The sequence below is a fragment of the Ceratina calcarata genome, unplaced genomic scaffold (genome assembly GCF_001652005.2).
Source record: "Ceratina calcarata isolate Rehan_Ccalc_2016 unplaced genomic scaffold, ASM165200v1 scaffold1, whole genome shotgun sequence".
Taxonomy (NCBI): Eukaryota; Metazoa; Arthropoda; class Insecta; order Hymenoptera; family Apidae; genus Ceratina; species Ceratina calcarata.
The window spans coordinates 1,247,938-1,272,441 of record NW_017130860.1 but is presented as its reverse complement, the minus strand read 5'-3'; the positions used below and the strand labels follow the sequence as shown (position 1 = coordinate 1,272,441).

Here is a 24,504-nt window from a genome sequence, read left to right as displayed (position 1 = left end):
TTCAGCGATTAAAAGTATGCGAATTCTATTTTGAAGTCGTGTTCAAACATCTCCAGCAGTGTTCGAATCGATTCGAATAAATGCCTAAGCTAAGAATCACTCGAGCGACCAGTGATTTGTTCAAAAACGATCCGCTCCTTCTCAGCGAAGAGACGATCGAGTTAAAACGGAGAGGGAAAATGGAAACGCGTGTTGCGTTCGTTTAAACAATCGGCGAGTCGTTCGTCAACCCCTTCTGCCTCCCACAACCCCAGTCGATGGAATGTTAGTCTGTATTTTCACGGACTCGAGAGTTATGGCCATTGATCATCCCCGTAAAACGTATTTTACACAGTGGTGCGTACAGGCAGAGTCGATAAGAACTACCGGTAAAATTAGTCGATTAATCGAATGAAACGAACTTCCAAATGCCCACTGAATACAGAATTTCGATGGAACTCACTCAAACAAGATCGATGGTAAAATTCCAAGCGACAGCTCTCGTCGACTCGGCCTGCACGTATTTATAATATACGCATTTATATAATAATAATAATATTAATAATAATAATATATTCTCTGTATCGCATTGAAAGCAACTCGACTCGACGTTTTCATCTTCGTGATAAACTATGTACAAAAAAACAACTCGCGATAAACTAGTTTCCACCCCTTTCGTTTCGACGTCAGTTCGGGGAGCGAAAATACTAATAATAAAACAAAGCATAATGCAACGTAATCGTGGACAAATTAACGAAATAGAATGAGAACGATCTCTGTGATGGTCGGCCCGATCCTTTTCCCGAATTCGTTGGAGCGACTCGTTGGTCCAACAGAGAGAACAATTTTCTGTCCAATTAAAGAGAAACAAAAACGATAGGAAGAAATTCGCACGCGTGTTTACACACCGCTACGTGTATTATTAATAAATCAGTGTTCTTTGGTAACACACAGTGATGCGTCCGGAGACCACAAATACGATTTCAACGTATTGTCCGATCGTGACAAGATGGTCCCGATTAATAACATGCAGCCTTGGCCGAGGATTATCTCTCAACAGAGATTAACGATTGCAAAACTTGTCCTCTTTCGTCATAGATTTTCCCGCGGACTCGGAACAACTTGAAACGTTGATTGATTCATCGTTCCTGAATCTTTGACAGACGTGAAATGATTGGAAAGTTGAGAAACCAAGTCTCGAAGTCGGCATTCGCTGAATCCCCGAGCAAATCTGCACAATTCAAGTACTATACTCTCAACCAGTGCACGATTCGTACGTACGACTATTATCGATCGACTGATCGTTTCCGAGGAAAACTCCATCTTGTCCTTCGAGCTACGTATATACACGATCCCTCTATGTACAACGGTGACTGAAACTTTCGACCGACTCGCACCAAGTGCCGAGACTCGGATCCCCTTTCGGGATACTTTCACGATCAGCCGTATGTACATAACAACAGCGACCCGTGCCGGTCGGGAAAACGGCTGTGACGTTCCGTACGCATAGTTGGAGCGTGCTCTGATCGAGAAAAACGGTCATGTGGCTAGTAAAACTCGCCTGAACGGTATAAAAACTGTTTCGACGTGGTTTCTGACTCCGTTGTCACAGACGATGAAGATCTGTCGATCTGTCGGTGAATCTCGTTTATTATACTGTCGTTCGTTAACTGTACTGCTTCTTTTAAATACTGCTTCAACAGATCTCTGGATTGTTCATCGGAGCGCTTTAAGAAACCGCGACGTCTCACAGTTTTTATGCGTTCGAGCAACGATCAATCACGTCGGATCTCGCAGGCACCCTCGCACGCACGCAGCACGCACTGTCTCGTAATCTCTTAAGCTTAAGCTTATCGATAGTTAAGTAAATATCTGTAAATCCTCTCTATGTACACCCTGTTTGAATAATTCCCTTAAACCTAGCCCGAAGGACCCCTCGGCGTCCTCCGGTGATCCCCACGCCTAGAACTCGGGCGAAATCCAGCCGGTCCTCATCCTCTGTTTAATTGGAGAGCCGCCAGTCTGAGCGAGAGGCTCGCAGTTCGATCAACGTTTCGCGTCCGTCGGGTTAAGTTTCGTTGGGTTTAAAGCATCCATCTCGTTTCCGGTTAAGGACGACGGTGACCCTTCATTAACGGCCGGTAATAATTCCGTTTGCGTGCCGGCGTTCAAGTCTCCGGCTTCTTCGAGGATTCACCCGTTCGTGCGGCTCCTCCTCGGTTGCTACTTGAAAAGACTTACAGGCCGAGCTGGCCACCGGCTAAGTAAACGTAACTCTATGGTTGCTGAAGCAACAATTGCTCGAGCTCGTCGGCCGACCTCAGTAAAAATGCCGCGGACTCTCGATATCCGGTGATCAGTTGCTTGACGGCCGTCATTTCCGTCGCGTTTAGCTTGTGACTCAACAGCGGCTTCGTATTCTTCATGCTCAGGTCCGTCGGCCCTAGGAGGTAAATTGAATTTCGTTAGGAACAGATTCGTGATTCTCATCGATTCTTAGAAAGCTGACATTTGAATCAAGCAAATTAATTTAAGGATGTATTGGCTATACAGTCAATCCCAAAAGTTTATGCACTTTAGAAACGCATTTTTTAAAAAGAAATCGGACGTCGGAAAAACATTGCTAATAATAAACAACAACAAAAAATTTTCGATTTTCCCGAGATTTTTCCAAGGGGTACCCCTTCAATTTCTTCCAAATTTTCGTTTTTGGCCAATAACTCCCAAACCGCTGGACATACGGGAAAACTGCATAGGACCTTTCTTGTAGNTGAATATTTCCTTCTATACTTTTTAGCACGTAGCTATTTATTATTAGCATTATTCTTCCGACGTCTGATTTCTTTTTAATTATAGGAAATGCGTTTTTCTAAGGTACATAAACTTTGGGGATTGAGTGTATAGCCAATACATCCTTAAGCGAGAAATAAATGCCTCGAGCTTCTTATTACGAGCATTGATGATTAAACATAAAATTGTGCGGTACGCAGAATTCATGCACGTAAAATGAAACACCGATAAGCATTATTACTTTGTGTACCGTTGCTCAGTAGTCCGGAAGTGAAGCTCTGAGTCGGATAGAGTCCCGCGGAGAGTGTCGGTGGGACCGTAGTGGGTCCGGCACGCTGGAACGCCTGGCTGAAGTTCGGTCTGTACATCGCCGTCGGTGCACCGCCGCTGGCGACGCCGTTTACCGTCGACGAGCTGACTATCGTCGCTTGGCTGGGAACAAAAAAAATCGTCGTCGCTCGTTTTAGCGATTATCCATTATGCGTAGCAATGTAATGTATCGGCTCCGATTCCGCCTCCGGCCTTTCTTTCGCTCGGTGATCTTTGACCGTCTAGGCGGCTTTATCTCCGGCTCATTGCGCCTCTGTGAATGAGACCCGAGAATGGAGAACCGATTACGAGGCTAGAAAACGTGACTTCTTTTAGCTTTGACTCTATTGTTAATCGTCCGTCTATTAAGTTTCTTTTAATTATGAAACGAGGCTCGTTTTATTTTCAACTTGAAACGAGATACAGTTGTACTTAAAACGTAAAACGCAATTATACGGGTGTAGAGGCGCGAGAATAACTTTTTCTACAATTTAATACTACGGTTAAAGGTGAACGTTAAAATTAGTTTTAAACGGAAATAGTTTTGCTTAAAATGTTTCTCGTGCGGGCTAAGTAAATTTCACTATTTTCATTTCAGTTAGAAAGGATCAGCTTGTTTAATTAAAATCGATGTCCGCGGATCTGAATATCACCTCGTCTAGGCGATATTCTCGTACTCGAAGCATTCAACGATACGATTTTACTCTCAAAAATTATGTTGTTAAATATAGTTAATATTATTGGATTGGCACCTAAATAATTGCGAGGTTGTCAATAGACTTATTTAAAATCCGCAATCACTTAGTTGCCAACTCAATAGATTTACCCTGGTCGTGATTCATTTAAACAGACACTACTCATCGGTGAGAAATTAATTTACAAGTTCGAACTTATTTTCTCACGAAACCTTGTACATTTTCGATAGTTACGAGATTACTATTGGACGAGCGTTATTTAAGTTCTACTAACCTCATGAGACCCTTGCTGTCGGCCGGCGTGAGCAGCTTCGACGCTGGCGTGAGGGACAAGGGCGTAGAAGAGAGGGTGCTGCTCGGCAAGTTCGCCAAACTGGTTAACGGCGCCAAAGACGTTAGCGATGCCGGCGGTGTGTCCTCCCTCTTACCCGGAAGTGATTTCACCGGCGTACTCGAGAAATGCTCCAAACTTGACCGGACATCCGTTTGCTGCAACGAGAAGCCAATCTTAGAGCCCCGAGTTAAATTATCCAGCGTCGAGAATATTTTAAAACTAACTCGCAGGGAAACGAGTTTCCTGTATACTTGCTAACAAATTCGTAATTTAATAAGCTCGTTAAACTTAATTCAAGATTAAACCTAAGGGTAATTCATCCCGTCGCGTGGTAAATATTAATTTCAGGATTGATTTAAAAATAAATTCTGAACACGCGAGGCATGAAGAGTTCGGAATCATCGTTCTCGAACACGGGGCACGACTTTTGGATCGCTCGGTAAACGGACTATAATCGTAACGGCGATTGGCCGGAGCCCCTCCGAGTCCACGCGAATAACCATTATCAGAAGCCTCGCGTTTTTAAGCATTCTGACCCAGTTTTCGCCAGTGGCGATCGAGAATCAGCTTAGTTAGCGCGAAAATTGCTCCGATGAACGAAGGCAACGTGACCTTTCTTCCCGTACCTGCTGAGTCTGCACGCGGTCGTACACCTGCTTGTGCATCACCCTCAGATTTTTTTTCCTCATCTTCGATGCTCCTTTTACTGTCACCGTTTCATTCTTAATGTTCACACCGTCGTCTCACTGGCCGCCGCACCTACGAACTACACCGCACCACTTTGTCGTTGATCCACGTGGATCGAATCACTGATCCACCGTCGAACGAACGGTCCATCGGTCGACGAGAGAATCATCTTCGGTCGAGGCGAGCGACGGAAAAAACGTTGAGAAGAAACGAGTCGGTAGCAGCGACGACGAGGCGTGAGTAAGCTCTATCTCTCTCTCTCTGGGGAAATGGAGAAGAAAGCAAGGGGAGGTGCGTGTAACGCGGGAAACGCGAGTACTCGCGGGCACGGCCGCGCGGAGGAATGAAATCCGTCGTCGTGAGAGAAGGAACGGATGTAGGGAGGTGTTTTTATGAAAGGCGAGCAGTGTGCGTTGACGTCAATTATATAGGTGGCCACGGAAGATAGCCGCTCCGTGCTCGAACCCCGGTCTTCTCTCCTTAATGGGTTAGGTTTAGGTCGCAGAGGTTATCGGTCTCCCTCCCTCTGTACCTCTCCTTCTTCGTTACGGTAGGGATTTTCAAAGTTGATAACTCTCTGGCTAGACGTGGTGGGAAAAAGTAGGTGTACGGTGTCCACGACGGCAGGGGGAGGATTAGGCGCGCCGACATGCGAGACCGTCGCCCACGCGTTCACCATGCGACGACGCGGCGAACGCGCTTTCTGTCTTTCATTCAGGGTGAACGAACCACGATGAAAGGTAAAACGACTCGACGTTGAAAAACAAGAAAAGACACATCGACGGTTCCTCTGTCAGAGGACGAAGTAAAGCTTGCCTAGAAGCTCGGGACGAAGGACTCGATCCGTTTGGTTCGCCGATCGTTCGTATTAACAAAAATCAGGAGAACGATGTACCACAGGAACTCTAAAATATTCACGATTTTCGTGAATGATACTGAAAAATTTGCGTGAGGCACGTGCCGAACGCACAAAGACTAATTTCGAACACGTTCGGAAAATACCAGAGCGGAGTTATTCGCGGGTGGAATCTGAAAATTTCGGCGGCCGGTTCATGGCGTATTGACAACTCCCCGTTCGCGCACGAACAGAGAGCGTTTAGATTTTTCCGTCTGTCCCACGCGTGGAACGTGTACGCATTGCATCAGAGTGGGAGAGGTGCGCGACCCACGAGGTTATCACCGCACCGGCCTCTCTGTACTCTGTGTACCTATATCAATCCTAGCTCCAAAGCGTTGCGCAGGAGTTCTCTCTCTCTCTCTCTCTCTCGGATCTCGATGAGCGATAATTTTATGTCCGGGGCCACTTTTATGGAAAACTTTATCGTTACACGGTGTTGCGTCATATGGAATACCAATTATTAGCTAATTTCATTAGAGTATTGCTCGACTGTCACAGATACGATTCTTTATACAAGTTAATCAAGGACTGTTTACATCTCTTCGATTAAAACTTTTAATAAAATATTTAAACTTTCGCTCCGATAATGATTCGATTAAAAAATCGACGAGATTAGATGGTTTATATCGATAAGGAAAAAATTATTTTTTACGTGTAAATGTTGGAAAGCTCGTAAACGGAGGTACGTGTCAGAGTGGATGCTGTTGCAATACAGTTCACGTGCAAAGTCTGGGCAGAGTCATATTCGAATCACGTGATGATCTCTAACGTATGTTGAACTCCTGTATCATCATCGTTAGAAGTGTGGAACGAAGTTTATTAAGTTTGATAAGTACGGGAAAACAGTACTGCATCATAGTTGAATAACGTAAGACTGAAATCGACTTACACGATTCATTTCTTATCTATTGCCTAATTGCCATTGTTTATTACGGAGAATCAGAAGGATAATGTCCGCTGACGAACGAAAGGATGCTCGAGTCGTGTCTCGTGTTCTTTGAGAACGTTTTTACTGTTAATGACATTAGAATGATACAGGAAGCGTTATCGCTTCGGATATTTTCAATGAACGGGATTGCGCGATAAGACTTTGCGTTAAGGAAAGCCGTGCTCTCTTTTAATTCTAATTTTACTCACCGTGGCGGCCGGAAGAGTTGGCATGGGCTGCGAGATAGGCTCCTTACCGAGTTTCATGCGTTTCGCGTTGTCGCTTTCATTTTCGCAGGCCGTTGCCAAAATCTGTTCGGCTTGCACGGAGGTCAAGTGTGCCGGAGTGGGCCTCGCCTAAAACGAAACGGTGTTCACGTGATCGTCGCATACCGAAAAGCCTCGGGACCTGACTCATCCCCTGGAAATTCCCCTCTCACAGACACGCGTAGCGAACACTTCCTAATTCGAACAACAAGAATCACTCGATCTCTGTTGAAATCGTTTCTTCTCGTTGCAAGTTTCATAAATACGCGGATCATCACTCTAGTTTGTAAACTGTGCGCTTACGAATATCGTGAGATAAAAAATAGAACTCACGGCATCCCAGGGTGCGCCCTCCCTGCCACGCTTGTTCCTTCGACAGCTCTTCAGGTACGTTCTGATCCTCTTCCTAGCTCTCTCTGCGAACTCTGGGAACTGCCTGGTGCAACTGTCGATTATCGCCTGTATCTTCTCCTTGGGTTGCTTCGAGATGGGCACGATGCGGTCCAGGTTCTCGTCGACGAACAGCCTGACGAACATCTGTGAGACGATAGAGAGACGCGTACAGAAATGGAATGAATTAAAAGAGACCGTGGCACTTGGCCGCCGCTGGAATTAAGGATTTCGCGGTGGTGGGGACTCTATTAAACTAATTGTAATTAATTAAGGAGCCGGCCGGCCATCTGTGGGGCCCCGTGGATTTCAGCCACAGGAGAAGGAAGCTCGGTTTCATAAAACTTTACGATAATTGCGGCTTTTTCGGGACGAGGGAAGTCCAATAGCGGACGGCTTAGCGTTCATTTCGAACACCCGCTCTCGCGTTTTTCCCTTCCGTGCGCGCGGGCAACAACAACTTCGTATCTTTTTACGCGGTTACACAGCGCCCGGCTAATGCTGCCCGCAATAAACTCGCCATTTCCGGTTTAATGCAACTCCTCGCGCTTCCCCTCGCTGCGGTTTCCAGGTGTTCCGCCGTTTCTACGGACGCTTAGCCCGGATAATTACACGAAAACGATCGCCCCGTGATGCGCTCTGACCGGGATATGAAACTTTTGTGTCCGAGATAAAAAAAAATAATACACAGCCAAATGAGGATTAAAAAAACGAACTATAGAGCACAAGATCCAATCCGGTTTTCGATTGAATTTCTCTATGAAAATTTCTTCGAGCTTGACTCGCGTCACAAAATATTTCGATCCTCGATAAAATTAGAGACATAATTTATGTTTATTTCGTTTCACGGATGAAGCGTCAAAGTCGAACTTACGTTGAAAGCTTTTTGGCGTTCCGGGTCGTGATATCTGGGGTCCAGCCTGTCGTCGAGCCTCTCGTCGGCGTCTTCGTCATCGTCGTCCTCGTCCTCCTTGTTGCCGCTGCTGCTGGTCTCGTCGTGAGCGCTGCCAGTCCCCTCGCCGGGCGGGCTGGACTCGCGATCGCGCGAGGGCGTCGCGGCGAACGTCGGCGGCGGCGTCTTCTTCAGTCCCATCGCGTACGACGCCCACAAGGACGCCATGTCCTCGCCGCCGACTCCGACCACCGCGCCCAAATTTGGAATCGTACCGGCTGGCATGTCCACCAGATCCGACGAACCGTTTCGCGAGTCTGAAAATCCAATTTCAAATGAATCAGTCATTGCCCATCGGGACTTACAGAATGATAGAAGAAATTTACGTGACAGGCACAATCCTTGTAATTAAATTGTTAGCATATTATTGGCTCACATTGTGACTATGATTTTGCACGTTTTAAATTGACAATCGCTGCGATTGTACGAAGTGGCGTTAAACCGTGAACTTTTTATCGCCGCATCTAGAACGGCGCCTGTCAACTTGTTGCGCCTACCCAACCGCCGCGAAGACAATTCGAATAACCTCGCAGCTTTTCCGTACATTCTATCGATTCCCTTCAAACGTTTCCCTCTTCGAATCTCCGGACTGTGTTCATTGTTGGGCAAATATTGGCGAACCGAGGAGTCCCTTATTGTGTCGTACGTGAATCTGCTCGACATCTTCGCTGCGTAATCGTTTTATATAGGTTGAAAATGTTTAACGAAATGGTTTTAATAGCCGAGGATCGTAACGAGTAACGAGATTGATGGGGTATTTAAATTTAATCCTTGGACAGTGCCCTAATTAGACCGGGGAATATTGTACATGCGTGAACGGTGTTTATGACATAAATATAATAACGATGTCACGTTTGAATTGCGTGACGCCGCTGATTAAGAAACGGTAAGTCGCTCATTCTCGCGTTACGCGTATGATGCACGATGCTATTAGCGTTACAGTTACCCTCGTTCACGATGAAGACGAGATAATTCGAGTTACATACTGTGTACGTATTATCCTGAAACGAGAGCGATACGTCAAATCGCACTCCAGGTTATACAAATTTACAAATTATCCTGTATATTGTACAAAGGATCTTGAAGAACTTTCAATCTTCCCATGTGCTAAGTATATTTCACGATCGAACTTGTACAATGCGGATCGCTAAGGGCCGACGTTCAATACGGAGTCTATAAGCTTTATGTCGTTCGCAACCACCGAATGTCCGATGCCGGCCATCGTCGTCTGGCCGTTTGTTTTAACATCTACATTGCAGATTCAATGTAGATGATACCGGCGAGCCAGCCTTGAGAATCTACAATGTACTCGTTATAAACATTTAGTATTGTTAATACAATGCACTGCACAAGCAACCTTGAGAGTGTATAATATAAAATTCTTACGTGGAATGAACAGAAGCGATATCGCCTGAGAACCAGTAGGTAAAACCTTAATAAGAATTAGGAAGGAAACCACGTTTTATTAGCCGCCTCAGAGCTTTCCCTGTTATTCTGAATGACTAAAACTGCCGGTCCACGGCTCGAAACACCGTTGCTATTTACAGCCTTGACTCGAACGTATCCTGGCCGTGCAAAAAGGCCGACCTGTTTCCAAAACCCGTAATAAGAGTCTAAGTAGATCCCTACCATCGGGTTTCGAGGAAAAAGGCACGCCACCAGTCCCGGGAGAACGTACGAAGGTGCTTTCACGAGGATGTTGCGCCGAGGACAGGTACCGAGCCCGACAGGCTACACTATCGTTCACAAATGTTTCACGATGAAAATTTCCAACAAAAATTGGTCATTGTCACAAATTAAACTTTGCGAATCGAGGTTTCATGAAAAGGCTACGCGATCAATTAATGTTTCCTGCTAATATTATTAGAAAACGTAATTTAATTTTCAATACCATTTATCACTCGGTTCTCAATTTTACTTACGACGAGTAAACGAATTATGAGAAAGATTTAAGAGCGATTCGTTATAAATGATAAAGATAGTGGAACGGTGGATACTTCTGCACGATAGTGTACCTACGCGCGAACCCGGCCAACGTGCAACAGCGAATCGTAGGTAGGGAGCGCCGCAGGGGAACCGTAAAGAGGCTACCTCGGGCTCACGGACTTCTGCCTACACGCGATACACTGCGAGAGTTCTGGATTAGAAAAGGTGGACTGGGTGTGGAAGTGGGACTGGCCGAGGGGAACGCGCAGAAATATGGTGTGGCCGTTGGAAAAATGTGGAGATACGTGGTAGCTTTAGAAATGTGCGAGGTTACACCGGCAAGCTTTCATTGATTTATCTTTAGCAATTTATAACTAGAGAAAGGAAGCTTGATTAAGGAAACTCCTAACTTAATCGAACGTTTAATACGATCGCAAATACGATTTAATACGAATAACGGACGTCTGTACTTTCCCTGAACGGATCATATCTGTCATACGAGGGAAAGAGGAGTCAGTTTCAAATGAACGAGGAACGACCATAAATCTGAAATAGTTGCCCGTCCTACGATTCTAATTCCGCGGTGTTCAATTGCTCGCGCACGCAGCCGAGCTTCCAGGAAGATTCCGGTAGAACCAGTAACTGAACAGGCGCGAGTAGACGACCCAGGAAACTGGACCCTCGTCCAGGAGGCGGTCCTCCTTCCCTTTCCCCCGGGCTCTGTGCAGCGGTGCAGAGGTTGCTGCACCTTGGGTTCTTGCTCGTACCCGAGAACAATTCGTGGCCACACGAGGAACGCGGAGAGCGGAACGGGCTATTCCCTTGCCCTTGGTCAGGGAATTTCCCCGTTTGCCAGTCTTCTTCTCCGATTCGTTTTATAAAGCAATTATCCAGTGAATATTTCAACACACGTAAAATTCACGTGTTCCGAGTTTACCCGTAATGAATTATTAATAGTATCCCGATAGTATCGCAATTTTAGATGATTTCGAAAGGATTGTAATGGCTCGATTCACTGCGGAATTGCAGTAGAGTCGTAATACTCTACCGAGTAAGATGATGCACTCGTGTCGTGAAAAATCCGTTAATTTCACAAATTGTAGAACAGACACAGGCTTTCTCCACGGTTAGGCTGGGCGGTACGCAGGAAACTTTGTATGCTTGTACGTAGGCACGTACTACGGGGTACGGTACTACGTGCACCGAGGCGAGGGTTCCTGGCCTGTGGCGGATGCCGGCATCGCTAAAGCGACGTGGGGGGACCGGAGGGGCTAGGCTAGAAAGCCGGTTAGCAATCCCAGTCCCAGCACCGTTCCCGAACCCGGCTCTCCGCAAGGCCTGAACCTGAAATCAGTCGCCGCGCCACAAACCACCCCACCCGGCAGTTCGTCCTCCTTCATTCTTTCCAACCGCTTCCCGCAAAAGGAAACTAATACCCGGCCCCGGCGGCTTCCTCTTTTTCTAGCCGTAGCCTCGGTCTACGTATGCGTGCAACAAAATTCACGGACGAGCTGGCGCACGCCCACGGACCCGGCCTATGAATACCGGCGCCGATCTCCAACTACGGGGAGCACCGTGTCTTTTATCTCGTTCAGCCAACGAGCTAGAATGTTGCCCCGTGTACGTAGCTACGTGTGTACGTAAAGATCTTGCGGATTTAATGCCACCGTTCTCGCTCGAGCGCATTTTGTTGCAATTTCATATTCAAAATTTAACATAGAAATTATTAGGATCGTCACGTGACATCACTGGTTATTCTTTGATCTTATTAAATAATTATACGCAGATCGATGCATCAAAAATTGTGTTCGTACTTTCAAGGTTCTTTTAGTAGAAACAGTGAACGGTCGCTCAGACGATTGTATACTGACTCATTTTGCACAATACCGTTTTGCATGAAATGCTTAGAATCGCGATCGTCTGGGGATTTTGTAGAAACAGCGCGAACAGATTCGCCGGGCTTATCAAGATTCGCGTTATCCGAAAATCGGCTGGCGACACGTACGGCCGTGAGGAGAAAACGAAAGTACGCCGCAAGAGCTAATAACCATACGAGAAAATCGCCTCGCGGTTCTTCTTCCCAGCCGTCGCTTTCGTAAATGTCACCGGCCGTTAAAGCGATGATTCTTTATCGCGTCGTTCGAGCCTCGGTATTCCAGCGGATGAAAAACCGCAGGGAACTTTTCCAGCAGGTACGCGCGTTGAAAGCGTGTTTCCACACTAGTAATAAATAAAACTCATGCTTCGAGGAAACCGAAGGAATATGCTTCTGGAAGCGTGTAAATATTTAAGATTCTGTCTACCAGTCCCAGTGGTTTACCTATTCGGTTCGCAGAACAGCTTCCTCTTAAATTCTTAATAAGTAACGTCTTAAGTGACGATACTAATTTACCTATCCTTTTTCAATTTCGATTTTTCCATAAGTGTATCAAGGAAATCCACATAAAGAAACAGATTTCTATATCCGATTGATAAATTTGCATACGCCCTGGCCAGGTTCCCGCTCGCAAAATCGATTCGCCGATAAAAGGCTGCCACATTCTGCGCGCTGAGAGAAGATAGGGAAAACGTACCGAGCGAACGAACTTTCGTTTCGCAACCGCGGCTGCGCTCTATCTAGCTTTCGTATCTCTCGAGTGCCTCGCCTTCCTTGCGGGAAACAAAAAATAGGATGAAAGAGAAGGCAAAAGATGATCCTTCCCTTAACGGTCAGCGACATTTGCGAGGATGACGGGACAATCTCGCGAGTCTTCAGATTCCTGTCAGGATACCGACCAGACGGTCTTCTACCTTCTACCTCTTCGTCCCATTTCATAGCGAGCGTTCATTTTTGCCCGATTGATAAAAATATATAATCGACGAATTATTTGCAATTCCATGCGATTTTTACTATTTAAACGACAATTACAACTTGAATATTTTGTTAACAATTTGAATTCAATTTGAACTCCTGATGGAATACTCTTAAATTATTCGTATGCATTATTATGCGTACAGTGCACAAGTGAATTTTTGCAAAAAGATAAGAGAGGATTTGCGAACGAGCGGTTATGCAAAATCAGCTTTGGCTATCGCTCGACACCAGCCGTACGTGTTCTCTCTCGTAAAGATTCTGTACCGTTAAGGCATAACTTGAACATCTTAAAGGGAAATATCAACTGATTAAAAATCGAGATAACCGCGTGACGACGGGACCGAGATCCATCCGCTGTTTCCTACGAGCTCGTCAAAACGACTCTCTTAAGTATATTGTTCACGAAACGAGATACTCCTTAAAACGATGCTTATGCATCTTTCATGGAATTTCTAACGAATCTCTACGAGCTTTCCAACAATAAATCCCAACAGTCCGATTTCGATCATCTCAGTTATCGAAGAAATGTAAAATCGAATTCCACGGAACGATAAAGATTTCAATTAGCAGAGCTCGGCACGCGGGCAGAAAACGAGGAGAGCCAGTGGGGCGGAACAAGAGTGTAAACTGATATAAAATATCGGCCGGCGTTTCCTCGCAAATTTTCCGCGGCGCTCGTAAAACGTCGCGCGCGTTTATCGCGAAATCGATTTGCGAAACGCGGCCCGGAGCGTTTGTGGGATGAAACGCAGAATCCTTCGGTGATCAAGCGCGGGGAGGAGGAGGAGGAGGGGTCGGCCGAACGATCCTGCGGCTCGCATGGCCATCGCGGTCTTCTGGCTGGTTCATTACGCAACGAGCACCGCTTCGGAGGCCCCGGTTCTGAAACCAGTTTCACCGTGCGAGCGACAAGGATCGCGGAGGGGCAGGGGCAGAGGGCAACGGTGAATTATCCTTCCGTAACCTCGCCTAACTGAACCGCTCGCCGGCGAAAAAGGAGAAGAGAGCGCCGGTTCTGAAGCGCGTTTGATGTTTACTCGCGATTAAAAGTTTTTGGTAGATCGTGAGCGAGAGACGATGATGCCTTTACTCTGTTATGGCTGCCGCTCGAGAACAGTGCTCCCGTTGTCGGCTCGAAATCATTTCGCGATGCCTTCGCCTAATTGGGATATCGGCTTCGCACACGTTACATCATAAAATTTTGATTTTTATGATATACGACTTTGTTAAATCGAACTTTCTATACTCGTCATTTTAACATTTGATCAAATTACACGTCTCGTCATAGATTCTGAACGAAGATACGACTTTTGAAATCGATAGTTAAACTGCATTACGAAACGTACTGGGAATTGTGTTTTGGACAACGTCGCTTCGAGCGAGTCCTCGAGTCTGAGCTAGCATTCACCTATTAGAAAAGGGAGATTCTCTATGCGAGGGCGATCAAGATCGGTTTTGAATGCGTCCGTTGATTCCGGTGCAATAAGTGAGTAAAAAGAGAAAGGACTGTCACGGCGTTCAACGTCTAATTTGACAGTAAAGAGTAACGCCGCGTCGGCACGCAGCGCGGTGTATCTGAATCGATTCATTCTCGGTTCTCGCGAGGGGGGCGGGGCGGACGGGGGGGAAAGAAACCGGGGGTATATCCGATGTCTGATTTGATAAGATCACCGTGTAACGTACTCGTGTACTCCGAACGGATTAAATGCTCGCACGGTTGTATCAATGCTCGCCACCTTGAATGAGAGATAAGAATAGTCGATCTAAGTGCCTGGAATAACAGATACGTATGCTATCTTAGAAAATACGTGTACACCGAGTGGTTGAATTCACTTGACGGCCGGGAATTAGCATCCGAATACATGTGCAATAGTATTAAGCGTTCTAATAGAAGATCGTTAATAGAAAGTTGGAAGTATATGAAAATTTTTGATACACCGCATGAATTTCATTGAGAAAATAAAAGATTTTCGAAACATCGGTAAATAAAATCTTGATCTGATCTTTCACCAAATTGGTCGAATTCAACGTGACGTTAATTGGAGATTGACAGGGAGAGGCACATCGGTTTTCGCGAAACGGGTCGGTCTCGCGGGCCAAAGAAGGCGCAGCGTGAATTTCCCCTGCGCTGGCGGCACGGGCAACGTCAGAGCCCGACAATCCATTAGTCACGTCGAGCTACGACGACAAAACTCGCGCGAGCTGCATAAATAGCCGGTACACCTTGGCCCCGCGAAACCTGCAATTCACTGGCCGCCGCAGAAGGACGCGCGAAACTCGAGCATTGAAATCACCGACGTTTGTCGCGACGCTCTTCTCAGCCTCACCGAAAATTAACGATATTTTTCTTTGCCTATTCAATTCGTCCCATTGATTTATTCTGTCGATCTTTCGGTCAATACATATCCAATCTTTACACGTAGATCTTCTTTAAAATTGATCGATTTACGACGATCTCTCATCACAAAATGTTTATAACGACCGCAACAAAAATATTCCCCTTACCCCCTACTGATCGTAAAAAATCGTTTCTCTACGAGAAACCCCTCGAGCAAAAGCAAAAGAAAACTCTGCACCCTTCGATCGGAAGAAAAGAAAACGAGCCGGCCGATTTTTTTTTTTCTTTGACAGTCGATGAAATAAGGTGTTACCTGTAAGTGTGGAGTTGTTAATGGTGTTGTTTGCCGTGGAAATGGCTGATTGGCTGGTGACAGGTGTGCCAACGGTGGTGGCCGTGGTTGTCGAGGAGTTATTGGGCGAGAGGGCCGCGTTGGCGGCCTGGGCCTGTGCCTGGGCCTGGGCCTGAACCTGCTGTTGAAGATTATAATTCCATGCGAGCAGCATCATCTTCAGCTTATCCGCGTCTTTCATGAGCGCGCCTGCCGAAATTAAAAGTGCCAATTGGTCTCAGGGCATGATTAACACGATGGTAATGATGGTGCCGATGCTAACAGAGGGTGTAATTCGGTCCCCTGGCCCGAGCGTGGACCAAGGCCCATTTACGCGTGTGTACATGGAGATCGTGACGTGCTCAGTAGTGTCGATTCCATGCATCGATTCGTCGGAGGACAGTGAAACGAAAGTTAGTATTTTTTTCAAGGATCGTGAGAAGTTCGAAGGTGCAAGTGGAAATATAAGTGAATATTTAAAATGGAATAGTTTAGACACTATAGTATCGTCACGAGTATTAAAGATGTCTTATTATCGTTTAACGCTGAGCATCGGGTGGGTTCGCAGTTCGCTACGCGTGTAGTCGAAACTGATTTATTTCAGTTGGAAGTTTGTTTGAGGTGTACTTAACAAAGTCTTTGTTCGCACCGGGGAATTCCTCGGCAACGTCTACGTTTACACGTCGCGTCGATTCGTTCGCTGATCGATCGACGAGCGACGTCCCCAACCCCTCGAGCCTTGGCGGACCACGCAACAGGTTTAACCATCGAAATTCTCCGGCATTCGACAAATTCTCGAGCTCGTTCGCGCGAAAATGTGATTAACGTATTTTCACGATTCTCATACGGCGTCAACGAAATACGATTTTCACTTGAGATTTCGATTGATGAATTTGATTAGTCGAAAGGCAAATTGCAATTACCTATACGAATTTCTTGTCGTAAATTTTGTGAATTTTTCAACAATCGGAGAATTAAACATGCGATCCTTGTAATAATTAAAGAATTTTGCAATGCATCTGGAAAGGTAGAGAACGATGATACAAAAGCGCGACAGCGAACTCGTCGAGTGTCAATTAAAACCTCACGCCCGATAAATACGATTTCACCCCGATTGTGCACGCTCTTCATTATTGATCCCTTTCCGTCTCGCGTATAAAGGTGTAATTCGACGCCAGACATGATTCAACAAGCCACGTATACTTCAATTTTCATTTAAAACATTCCTCAAAGATAGGCAAACTTCTTTTTACATTTGAACAAAACGAGATGACACGAAGATGCCTCGTAGATGCAATACAATAACGAGCATGCAATATATCCAAAAATTATCGATGTGGCAGTCGTTTTTGACAACGATTTGGCAGAAAAGTCCTAAAGAGAAGTGCGAACACGATCGTTCGATCGATCATGGGAGTCGAAGGTATCGAGTTTGCGAACAATTCGATCTGTGATCGAAGGAGGACACCGAGTCGGTGCGAAGATCCTCTCCGCTGATTAATCTGTCGGTTCTCGGAACCGAGAAGCGAAACGTCATTGCGCGAGCGCGTCTCGTTTCTTTTACGTAAGGGGCCGCGTCGCGACGCGGCGGTAACGAGATTACGAGGTTGAAGTGTCGCTGCTTGCTAGCAAACACGCACTGCGTCCCGGAGTCACTTTTACAAACGCGAGCCTCTTTGTCTGAATTATTCGATGCCTAGAGGCTAAAGTCAGATGGCTAAGTGTGTCGGTAATTTTTGTCCGAATTCAGGTCGCGTCAGTCGATCCATGTCAGAATGAAATAAATCGTACATATTATGCAGGTGGTATTACGAATTCAAGGAATAGTATTGTTAGTAATAGAAGCAGTATTTTGAATGAACGACTGATCGGATGAATTTTTAAGTTTGATTCTAACTGCGTTCGATGGAAACGAGGAATTCTATTATAATTATCATTAATCGGAATTGAAACGAGACAAACGCGGAGTACCGGCGATTTCTGATTGCTTTTAATACCGTTTAATTGGCGCCTTTGATGGTTTAAATGCTTTCAACTCGGACATTGATCTTTACCCGAACGGCGGAGCTAGGTCCAAAAAGAAATTTATGTATTCTGGAGATTGCAAGAAAAAAGCAACTCGGATGCAGCAGGCAACGTTGGTCCCGTCGTTATTGCCAGGATCCTCTGTATATTCATATAACCTTTGAAGAACACGGCGAGGAAAAAAATTGGCTGAATTAATGGCAGCAACTTCAAAAGATACGTATAGATTTACATACATGATTCTTGAGATATGTTCCGGGCCGCGCTTTTAGGACGGATTAAAATTTCCTCTCTTTTACGCGACCGGGAGAAGATGCATTTTAAAAAGGGTATCGCGTTGCGAAATCTTTAATAATAAGAAACTGGATCCTAACAAGTTTCTCGGCGACAATGATCATGAATATCAAAGCCACGGTCCAGAAGTATTGTCTGTTCATATTTGTAGAGAGACCTGTTATCCTCGCTTATTCAGAATAAACAAGATTTCAGTCGATTTTGTTTTCAAGCGTGATTAGTTTCTACTCGAGGACTCCGTCGTATCCAAACATGTACAATAACGATTCCAAACGAACGACCTATCTTTTCTGACTTGATCAATCAAGAAACTGTTCAAATACAAATTCTTCTGCGTCATTGAACGCTTTTTCAATGGGTCCTATTACGATTCACGAGCATCGATACTCCAATTTCGTAGAAAAACTCGATTCGACGTGAAATCAGAACCGAGGTAGAAGACGGGATATCGAAACGACTTAAAAAATCAGTGAATCGAACGGAAGTATGAAATATTAAGACGATGAAAATCTGGCAGGGTAAATTCGCGTGGATCGATATTCGCAGCCGGTGATCGGTTTGGCTCGAGAAGCGTGATCGGCTGAGTATTCTGGATTTCCCTCTGGTTTGCTTGCAGCAGGCAGCCAGCGGCAGTCGATTCGTTCGAGCGGGGAGAATTAGCAGTGACACGTAGAAGGGTACTCGAGCCGCGCCAGAACAGAGCGAAAGCGCGAACAGAGGAACGCGCACGGGCGCGCTCGCGAGAGAGAGAGAGAGAGAGAGAGAGAGAGAGAGAGAGAGAGATTTATTAGCACCAGGGATAAAGTTGGCGGCTGACGGGAACCGTGTGACGTCTAAATCATTCAGACCCCGCTCAATAATGCAGAAACGCGACGCCCCGACGCTGTCGTTGGATTTGGGTCGGATTCCCGAAATGGCCGCGACCTGACCCCGTCCAGGGGACAACGAACGTCAAATTGAACGATTTTCGGATTGTGCTCCAGGTTCGTTGATCTCGGCTTAATTAGCCCCGCGACACATTCGTTTTTATACACGGCGCTCGACTTTCTTATTTTATATTTATCGTCACCCGCGATGTCGATTTAATTACTCGATCTATCGCTCTCAAGGAAACGGTCCTGTCAGACGAAATAAAACTCCTACATTTTTTAATCCGGTTTGAACAAACGTTCAGAGGAAACGTCTCTGCGGAACGCGTGCTTGTGATATGAGAGCGTGATATAAAATGAAAAAAAAAAAATTGCATCGATCGTCCCTGACGCGAATGGAAAACTGACAAGATCTGTAGGTACGTAATAAACGTTTTGCTTACTCGAATAATGATCGTCCTCGGAAATGTCGGCTGGCTCTGGGGTCGAAATGTTTTCCTGCAACAGAATTGAATAGTTTGTTAGTAACACGTCGATTAATCACTATCGATTTATTTCATTCAATTATCATACGTTTCCGTTCTATATTTATCTTTTCGACGTACAATTTCATACACGACCTTGCATATTTTGTTTACACTTAATTCTGCATAAAATGAAACCGGAAAAGTGGATTGAGAGCGCGGTTCTATCCGCAGAAACCGGGACGCGGCGCGGGGGGGAAGTGGGTCGGCTTCTCAGGAAAAATTAAGAGGCCGCAAAAGCTACGCGGTGTCCAGCAAACGGAGCCGCGTTTTCATGGAATCGCACGATTGTCTTCGCCTATCGCGATTGCGAAACGCCGACACAGGCTTTCCGTACACCCACCCACCGAACGGCCGTGGACTTTATTGTCCCGGATCGAGAGCCGCCGACTTGCGGTTCGTCCGGACGCAAATTACTTACGCCTCGACGTGCCGTGGCCGTGGGAAACGCGTTGAAAATCCTCAAAGAAAATCTGTAAAATCTGTATTGGTTTTAATGGGAAATAGGTATAGTAACTTTAATGCAAAGAATGTTATAAGGTTTAATATGTTCACTCTTAAGCTGTCGAATTCACACTGAACGGAACAGCCCCTATTCCTCATGCTCGAGAGGTCCATCTCCCATAGCCGTTATCGCTTATTTAGAATACGGCATGGAGATGTGTTTATGTCTATTCAATACTTTCTCCGAAGCATGATTCCATAGGAGTAAACTTCCTTTATAAGTTAAGATATCTTTTATATAAACTTCCTGAGGAAGTGTTAAATAAAGGATTGGTTTTTTTATACCATATATCTATACATTGTCTATTCGACTTGTTCGCCTGCGTCATCATTTTCTGATTCATTTCATATCTGAAGTGATCGTATAAAACTTTTATGGAGGATTGAGTGAAACTTGCATCAAGTAATTAATTAATTTAATTTATGATTATTACATCGAATCATGTCATTCGTTATGCATGATGAACTTGCAACTGTCATAATGATCGAAATAAATAAACTTTGAATTCGAAGGCTCAAACGAGTTGAACATGCGGAAATATAAGGAAGGAATACGAGAAATACGAAAAGCCGGATCTGAATCAGGCTTTTGCAGATCAACGGTGTGGACGTGTTAATTTGTACAAAAGTCGAATGATAATATTCCTGTATCGAAACTTGTTCCTTGGAACGGTACTCCTCGGCGTTCACACGCCCATTTTCCATCGATTCCAGGACCGCGAGGTCATCCTCCCATGGCTTTGGTCGCCCATGGGTTTCCCGTTGCGTCGATTCGATTTCGCAAGAGGCGTGTGCACCAGCGACGGACCCAGCACGGTTCTCCTATCTGTGTCAGGTCTCGTGTTGCAACTGCAGAAGGTCGACCGGTATACGCGCCGCGGCCAATTGATACCGGCCGCAAGTTTGTCCGCGGCGTTGTAGGACGCGGTGCCGGCTCGCACGCGCATACCGCCGAGCAAAAACCGCTGCGCTGATGTAACTAAGAAATTCCGTTCCCGCGCGAGACTCTTTCGACGAGCCTCGCATCGATCCGGAAGAAGCGGTCCGATCATTCGATCTTACGCGGATCGACGACGATCTGCATACGACGGTCGAACAATTTTACGTAATTAATTGTCACGTTTGACGAATCGGTGGGGAGCACTCGAAGACATGGTTTTCGTCGGTCATTAATAACGAGTTACATTGATTAACTCGTAAACCTCGGCACTTAATATACGCGAACACGCGCGTTCATCTATCAATGCGCTTTAAAGCACTCGTACGTATTCGAAAGTCATTAATCTCGGAACGGGAACCGCGTCATAGCAAAACAATTAAAAAGACCGGGTGCGTGCATACGTTGGAACCGCTCGGCCGGCGAATTGATAGTCCAGATCGCGAATAAAAGGTGAATCCATTAACCCATTTGCCGGACCCCGAGCCACGATAAATCTCTCCGCCTACTGGTATCGCGGATTGCACAATCCCTCGGCGGGGGGAAAAAAAGAGCGCGGCGGGAAGAGGAGAGGAAAAAAAAAGATCATTGACACGAATACTTCCTTTGAAACGCGACGGACCGATGATAATTCAACGTCGCCGTTTCCTCGATGCCGGCAGATCGCGACACCTAACTCAATCCTCCCGCGCATTCCACAATCGGCCATTTAATAATCGTTGGAATTTATTGGCCAAAGTCTTCATCCAGCTGCTACCCGGGGGCTATTTTAAGAATCTCTCATCAAGAATTTAATATTACCCAGTATACTGCGTTTTCGATACGCGTCGTTCGTTTCCGGTTCCGCTGAGAATTCCAAGATTGATTCTTTCTCTTCCGAGTTCGCGACTAGAGGCAGTAAAATGAAATATTTATAGGAGACGTTAATGCCTCGTAATCGAATTCGTCAAATACGATCATTCACTTCACCAAAATGAACAAGCTCTGCCGATATCGTAAATCAAAGACGGCTCGTCGCGTTATCAGTGATAAAAGTGTAACCGGTTGCGTCGCCTGGATCGATCAAGCAGCGGATCAAACGGAATTCTATTCGCGTTTCAGAATTTTAATTAATTCGATATCCGCGACCTGTCCGGTCTGCTGCGATCGTTCAGCGATTAAAATTCGTATCCGGAAAATACGAATCTGAACTTTTAGCACGCTTATTCACTCCTTGCTTCCACTATTAGGATACAAACGTATCGGCAGCTGGAGCACAGACTCAATTTCTTTGATGTATTTTCTCATTTATGCTAAATTAAAGTACATAGTTATGGTTTATAACAATTACGGCAATTAACCAGACTGATAAAAATGCAAACAGACTTACAAACGCAGTAAGAGCAAACATCGTTAGCCACTTAATAAGCCGTGACAATTATATACCCACTATCAATTAACACGAACAAAGAGGAATAGAATGTTCCTTGAAAACGAAAAGAACATTGGCGGACCGACTTAAACTTCATAAATCATGGGAGGACAGGGGCTAGTCCTGAAGTCGCAGGTATTAATGAACAATGTCCCTCATCTAACTTTCTCTCTCTCTCTCTCTTTCGTTGGTCTCTCTCCCCGCGTCTCACCTACGCACGGGCCGCCCCACTTCCGGCGGATGTACCCTGATAAATGGGAATCTCTCAGCGAGCGCGCGGCCACTCGGCCGTATACACCTACGACGCGAGCGCACCGCGCCGAATGAGAAACGAGCCGGGAGCGGTGCTCGTCTTCGAGGCCGGCCAGAACAAGAAGCAGGAGGAGAAAAATGAGGGGACGGAGCCACTCTCTTTCTCCGGCTGCCACGTTCGAACCAGAGGGAAGCGTCGAGTTAACGATTTCACTCCACGAAAACGACAACGACGACGACGACGACGACGACGATGATGCGTTTCACGAGGCGACGCGACGCCCGTGTGTGGTCCCTCTCGATTTGACACGGTTCAATTTACGACCGTGATACCGATAAGATTTCTCTCAATTATCAATACTACCTGTGTAAATGATCGAGCGATCGTCGATTGCAAATATTGGTCGATGAACTGCGAGTACTTCGGATTCGTTTCGAAAAAAGGATTCCACTGGGCGGCTCGAAATAGAGCGGTGATAGGTACGACGAGATGACAGGCTTCTCTCTTCGTGGTCCGTTCACACCGGGCCGGTTAATGTAGCGGTTTCATCGCTCGGGGTTTGTGTTTGTCGTGTACATTAACAGCGTGACAAACTGCGTCACGCTACTGGCCCGCGTGAAACGACTTTGTCCGGGCGATTCTCACGTAAAGACGTTCGGAAGAAAACGGAACGGGAAGGGTAAGAGAGAAAATCAAAAATTCCGAGAGAGGGTCCGGAGAGGGAAAAAAAAGGGAAACGAATGGGGGACCGAGAGCAGACCTGGAACCGGGCCTGTAAGGGAAAAGAAATTGCCCGGGGAGAGGCCCGGCAGTCAGGGAGAGAGATACGGTTGGAACATTTGTTTAGTTGGCTGCAATTAAGCCACTTGGCGGCAATTGTTTGTCGCTCAGCAGAGAATTCCGCTCCCACCGTGCGGTGCGCGCTCGTAAAGCACGCGTATGGTGTGCGTAGACGAGCTGGCCGCGCTGTTGCACCAACTAGCCACCAACACGGTAATTCCAGACGATAAAACCGGGGTTAGGGGTCAACCGGGTCCAGTAGCCGGTGTAGCCGGCCAATCAGCGGACGCGATCGCGAGAGCTCGCGAGAGACGCGCGAAGCCGCGACGACGACGGACGCCGATGAATTGCGCACCGAAGTCACGCGACGATCCGCATTTTTATTGGCTGCGATCCGTCGACATAGATTCGACGAATCGGCGGCAGGAAGTGCAGACCGGTTGCACTTTTCATTATGCGGTTCATCGTGAGTCGATCAATTGATCCGTTTGAAGTTTTGTGAGAGAAGCGGCGGGACGCGTCGAGAGGCAGCCTTCGAGATTCGAAAACGGCAGTGACGTATCCGTTCAACTTTGCTCTTTCACGAAAGGCCGGGAGCGAACTGCGAGCGTCGAGAAAGATCTCCCGGTGCGTACAACAGGTCCGCTCGTAAATCGTTCACGGAAGGTCGCACGGTTCCTGGATCCGAGTACGAGTAAAAGAAATTGGGCCATTAGAACCGGGGAATCGGTTGATTTAGTTAGCCGGCTCGGGTAATGGGCAAATGATCGTGGCCTACCGTGCCGATTTCGCATTTCGGGGCTCGGGGTGAAGCACCTAACGGCCATTCTCTCTCCGTCTCTCTCTTCCTCGTTGTGCACCGGTGCACCTCTCAATTTCGGCTCATTTGCCTACCAAATACACCCGCCTATAAATACATGGCTGCTCCTCTGAACGGTGAACGGGTCTCAAGGTCATCGGTAATTACCTCACCGCTCTATGCCCTTGTGCGCCACTCCCCCCTTTCTCCACGACCGAATCGATTTTTATCGCTGCGTTCCTTTCTTCGACTCATCCGATCTGAATCTTCACCCTCGAACTAATTTAACAATTCCTAAAAATATTTTTATAATTCAATACGCGATTTATAGCAATGATTCAAATGTCCCGGAAATGTCAGTAGGGAAATGATGATCGAGTACGATTCGTTTCGAGCGAATTACTACTATTAGACCCAAGAAGTGAAACAAC

General features: G+C 46.2%; 1 protein-coding gene across 3 annotated transcripts in view; it reads right to left on the bottom strand.

Moving 5' to 3' along the window:
• Positions 1-902: 902 nt before the first annotated feature.
• Positions 903-24,504, bottom strand: part of LOC108629783 (nucleolar protein 4-like) — a 56,577-nt gene continuing 32,975 nt past the window's right edge. Inside the window, exons 2-9 of one of the 3 annotated variants that reach the window (XM_018032689.2) lie at positions 19,309-19,363; positions 15,660-15,887; positions 8,151-8,485; positions 7,220-7,423; positions 6,830-6,976; positions 4,048-4,262; positions 3,011-3,201; positions 903-2,422 (exon numbers count right to left, since the gene is read on the bottom strand). In XM_018032689.2, the coding sequence (XP_017888178.1) occupies positions 2,256-2,422; positions 3,011-3,201; positions 4,048-4,262; positions 6,830-6,976; positions 7,220-7,423; positions 8,151-8,485; positions 15,660-15,887; positions 19,309-19,363 (1,542 nt within the window). In that variant the 3' untranslated portion in view covers positions 903-2,255. The remainder of the gene's footprint in view (positions 2,423-3,010; positions 3,202-4,047; positions 4,263-6,829; positions 6,977-7,219; positions 7,424-8,150; positions 8,486-15,659; positions 15,888-19,308; positions 19,364-24,504) is intronic. The other 2 variants (XM_018032772.2, XM_026811416.1) reach the window with 2 other exon arrangements.